This window comes from Rhincodon typus, unplaced genomic scaffold, assembly GCF_021869965.1.
Source record: "Rhincodon typus isolate 14 unplaced genomic scaffold, sRhiTyp1.1 hic_rhity00000051, whole genome shotgun sequence".
Taxonomy (NCBI): Eukaryota; Metazoa; Chordata; class Chondrichthyes; order Orectolobiformes; family Rhincodontidae; genus Rhincodon; species Rhincodon typus.
The window spans coordinates 2,414,577-2,418,509 of NW_025965689.1; the positions used below are offsets into that span (position 1 = coordinate 2,414,577).

Here is a 3,933-nt window from a genome sequence, read left to right on the forward strand (position 1 = left end):
TGACCCTCCGACAGTGCCCACTCCCTCAGCATTGACCCTCCGACAGTGCCCACTCCCTCAGCATTGACCCTCCGACAGTGCCCACTCCCTCAGCATTGACCCTCCGACAGTGCCCGCTCCCTCAGCACTGACCCTCCGACAGTGCCCACTCCGCCAGCCTCGTAATAATAACTCCTGAGAGGTGCCTGGTGCGTGTAAACCATCCAGCGGGGTTTATTTTACAAAGAACAAGTGAAGGTAAAAGAGAAGCAAGACGTACAGGGAATTCTAATCTAACCCAGAGACCTCCCCGCGTTTCTAAAACCGTGCGCTTTCCCGGCACCTGTTTCCCCCCACCCCCCATCCCCGGTTGGCAGAATAGGATCCCACCCCCACTTCTCTGACCAGCGGCGCCATTGTGGCCAGCGAGCGAGAACGGGAGGAGTGGCCTCCTCTCTGCGACCCAGCCAGCAACCCCCCCTTCCCCTTCCCTTTCCCCAACCCTCCCCCTCACCCCCACCCACACCCCCATCCCCATCCCCATCCCCACCCCCACCGCACCAACCCCGTCCCTTCGTCTTCCACTCCATCCATCTTGAGGGTCCGGTCACGATCCCCAAGAGCTACCGCTCCATCCTCTCTGTCCGGGGATTTGGGCAGGGAGGGCGAAGGGCGGGGTAGTGACTTGGGTATTCCTCTGGAGCATCCTGGCCTCAGCTAGGGAGGCAGGAGGAGGAGGTGGAGGAGGGGGTGGTTAAGCAATCATCCTGATGCCCCCTAACCGCAGTGGGACCGAGATTAAACCACGCAGTCACTCGTTCATCAATCCTCTCGCATTCCCAACCTCTCCCCCTACCTCCCACACTCCCAAGCCCACGAGAAACGTTTGCCACCCCATACCCTCACCCTGCTCTATCGTGGCCTCCGTTCCCCCTCCCCTCCTCCCCCCGTCCCCCCCGCTCACCCCACACCTCTTCAACCTCGTGAGGGAGCGCCCCCCACAACTCTCTCCCCCCACCCCACCCCCCACCACAATGTCTGTGAAGGTGGTGGAGGGGGTTGTTTGGTCGGGTGGGGGTAGTGGGATGGTCGGAGTGAAATGAGAGCAGGAGGAAGAAGTGAAATAGGGCGGGGTTAACACCACCCCCCATCCCCCCACACTCCCAACACCCCCCCCACCACCCCCACCATACTCCCAACCCCCTTCCACCCCCACCCCCCCAACCCCATTCCCACGGCAGGCATAATTCCTGGCCGCTGGCACAAAGCAGAGATGGAGGCGGGGTGGGAGGATGCGGGCTCTGTGGGTTGTCCAGGAGGTGATGGATGGGAGGGGGGATAGGTTGGGGGTGGGGGCAGCATCGAACCGTCCTACGGGCCCTGCAGGGATTGACCGCCAGATCACGATGAACCTCTCGCCACGTCGGCTCCATGCAATCGCGCGGCCAGCAAATAAATCCGACTCGCCGTCTTAACCTGGAGGCGACGGCGTCGATCGGGGTTTGGGGTGTGGGAGGGGAGGTGGTGGGAGGAGGGGGAGGGAGTTGTGAGGTTACCGTCAGCAGGGTTGGGAGGAGGTGGGGGGGCTCGGGGAATCGGATTTGAGTCACCCTGCCAGGACAGCTGTGTGTGTGTGTGTGTGTGTGTGTGTGTGTGTGTCTGTTTGCATGTGTGTGTGTGTATGTGCATGTGTGTCTGTACATGAGTGTGTGTGTGTGCGTGTGTATGTGTCTGTTTGCATGTTGCGTGTGTGAGTGTGTGTGTGCATGTGTATGTGTGTCTGTGTGTGTGCATGCATGTGCATATGTGTGTCTGTGTGTGCACACGTGTGTGCGCCATGGGTGGGGAGGGTTATTGGGAGACAGAGGGGATGGGGAGTCGAGTGGGTGTCTAACGGTCAGTACCGGGAGGGGCTCCCTCCTCCTCCTGGTGCGGGCGCTGCTGCTCCTCATGTTCTTGCTCGTGGCACTTCAGCTTCAGCATGGTCTTGAAGCTCATCCCGCAGTCGGAGCAGATGAAGAGCTCTGCTCGCTCCAGATCACCGTCCCGGACCTGTTGCTCGCCCCCCATCTCCTCCTCCTCCTCCTCCTCTTCCTCCTCCTCCTCCTCCTCCTCCACCCCTCCGCGCAGCTGGAGGTGTTCCACTCCCAAGGCACTGCAACAAGGAGAACAACGGGGGGGGGGGGGGGGGTTAAGACTCGTACTGTCGCTTGCGTCCCTCTGCAGCTTCCCCCCCCCTCCCCACACCAAACTGCCGCCAGTATCTCACCTGGCGTCGTGTAGCAAGAGGTGGCAGCCACCGCGAGGTCCGGCCCCGTACACGACGCAGCGGCGGTATTTCTTCTCCCGGGTGTGAGTGCGCTGGTGGCGACGTAGGATAGACGATTGGCTGAAGTCCTTGAGGCAGACGGCGCAGCGGAAGGGCTTCTCCCCGGTGTGCGTGCGCTGGTGGGTGGCCAGGTTGGACAGGCGACTAAAGTCGCGGCCGCAGGTCTGGCACCGGAACGGCTTCTCACCCGTGTGGGTCAGCTGGTGCTTGACCAGGTTGGACGGCTGGCTAAACTCCTTGCCACAGGTCTGGCACCGGAAGGGCTTCTCGCCCGTGTGGGTGCGCTCGTGCCGCACCAGGTTCGACTTGTGGTTGAAGTCCTTGTCGCAGGTTGGGCACTTGAATGGCCGCTCACCCGTGTGAACCCGCAGGTGACGCTCGAAGTGGCACGAGTGCTCAAAGGTCTTGCCGCAGTCCGAGCAGATGAAGCCCCTCTGCCCAGGCCGGCACCGCCTCCGCGCTCCACCCCTGCCTGACGGCGGACGCAGCACCGCCCGGATGCCCGGAGGCAGCATCCTCCTGGCTGGGCGCGGTCCCGCGACGCCCTTCTGCCCGTCCTCTTCCTCCATGGGTCGGGGCGCTGTGAGGGAGAGAGCCACAGTCACCAGGTGGGAGTGAAACACCGCCCCCTCCGCGCTTCAGGAGCACCGCCTCCCTGTCTCGCGAGCGGAACTCGCAGGGTGCCCATCCCGCAGTGAGGCGGTGCAGCCACGGTTTACCAAATTGATTCCTGGAGTGGGGGGTGTTGGGGGTGAGGTTTCTATCCCCAGTTCTAGTCGCCCAGTTGCAGGTTATTAAAGCTGGAGGGGGATCGGAAGAGATTTACCAGGATGTTGCCGGTTACAGAGGGTTTGAGTTATAAGGGAAGGCTGGGGCTTTTCCTTCACTGGAGCACAGGAGGTTGAGAGGTGACCTTATGGAAGTTCACAAAATAATGAGGGGGTACAGATAGAGTTAATGGTCGTTGTCTTTTCCCTGGGGTGGGGGAATTCTACAGCAGTGGGCGCATACTTTTAAGGTGAGAGGAGAGAGATTAAAACAGATACGAGGGGCAAAACAGAGGCGCGGAATGAGCTTCGAGAGGACGTGGTGGTTTGAGGGTACAGTCGTGTTTCGAAAGGCATTTGGATGAGTACACGAACAGGAAAGGTTTGGAGGGATACGGGCCGGGAGCCGGCAGGTGGGACTGGCTTAGTTTGGGATTGTGGTCAGGCATGGACTGGTTGGAACGAAGGGTCTGTTTCCGTGCTGCATGACTCCATATCCCACCGGTCCCCCCCACAGTATACAGGATGCAGAATACACGCCCTGTAACATCCAGAATATATCACCGTCTGCCCGCAGAACTCAGGACTGTCACCTGGTAATATCCAGGCGACACAACTGCCATGCGCTGATTTACACACAGCGCCTCCACACCATGTTCACAATATAAAGAACATACCGTTATCTCCACATGTTGCCCCTTAACATAGAGAAAACACCATCCATGTTCCCGCGAGGAAATTTTAATAGACACAATATCATACTCTCCGGATTGTACCAAGCCCTCAAAACAAACCGTAATGTCCAGATTGTACAACCCTCCAAAACCCGACCGTAATATCCAGATCGTACAACCCTCC

General features: G+C 59.8%; 1 protein-coding gene across 8 annotated transcripts in view; it reads right to left on the minus strand.

Annotated features, from left to right (window-relative positions):
• Window positions 1-1,711: 1,711 nt before the first annotated feature.
• LOC125488172 (zinc finger protein 22-like) overlaps window positions 1,712-3,933 on the minus strand; it is a 7,518-nt gene continuing 5,296 nt past the window's right edge. For all 8 annotated transcript variants that reach the window (XM_048621089.1, XM_048621096.1, XM_048621094.1 and 5 more), the window contains 2 exons: window positions 2,249-2,888; window positions 1,712-2,134 (listed from right to left, as the gene is read on the minus strand). In XM_048621089.1, coding sequence (XP_048477046.1) covers window positions 1,870-2,134; window positions 2,249-2,877 — 894 coding nt within the window. In that variant the 5' untranslated portion in view covers window positions 2,878-2,888 and the 3' untranslated portion in view covers window positions 1,712-1,869. The remainder of the gene's footprint in view (window positions 2,135-2,248; window positions 2,889-3,933) is intronic.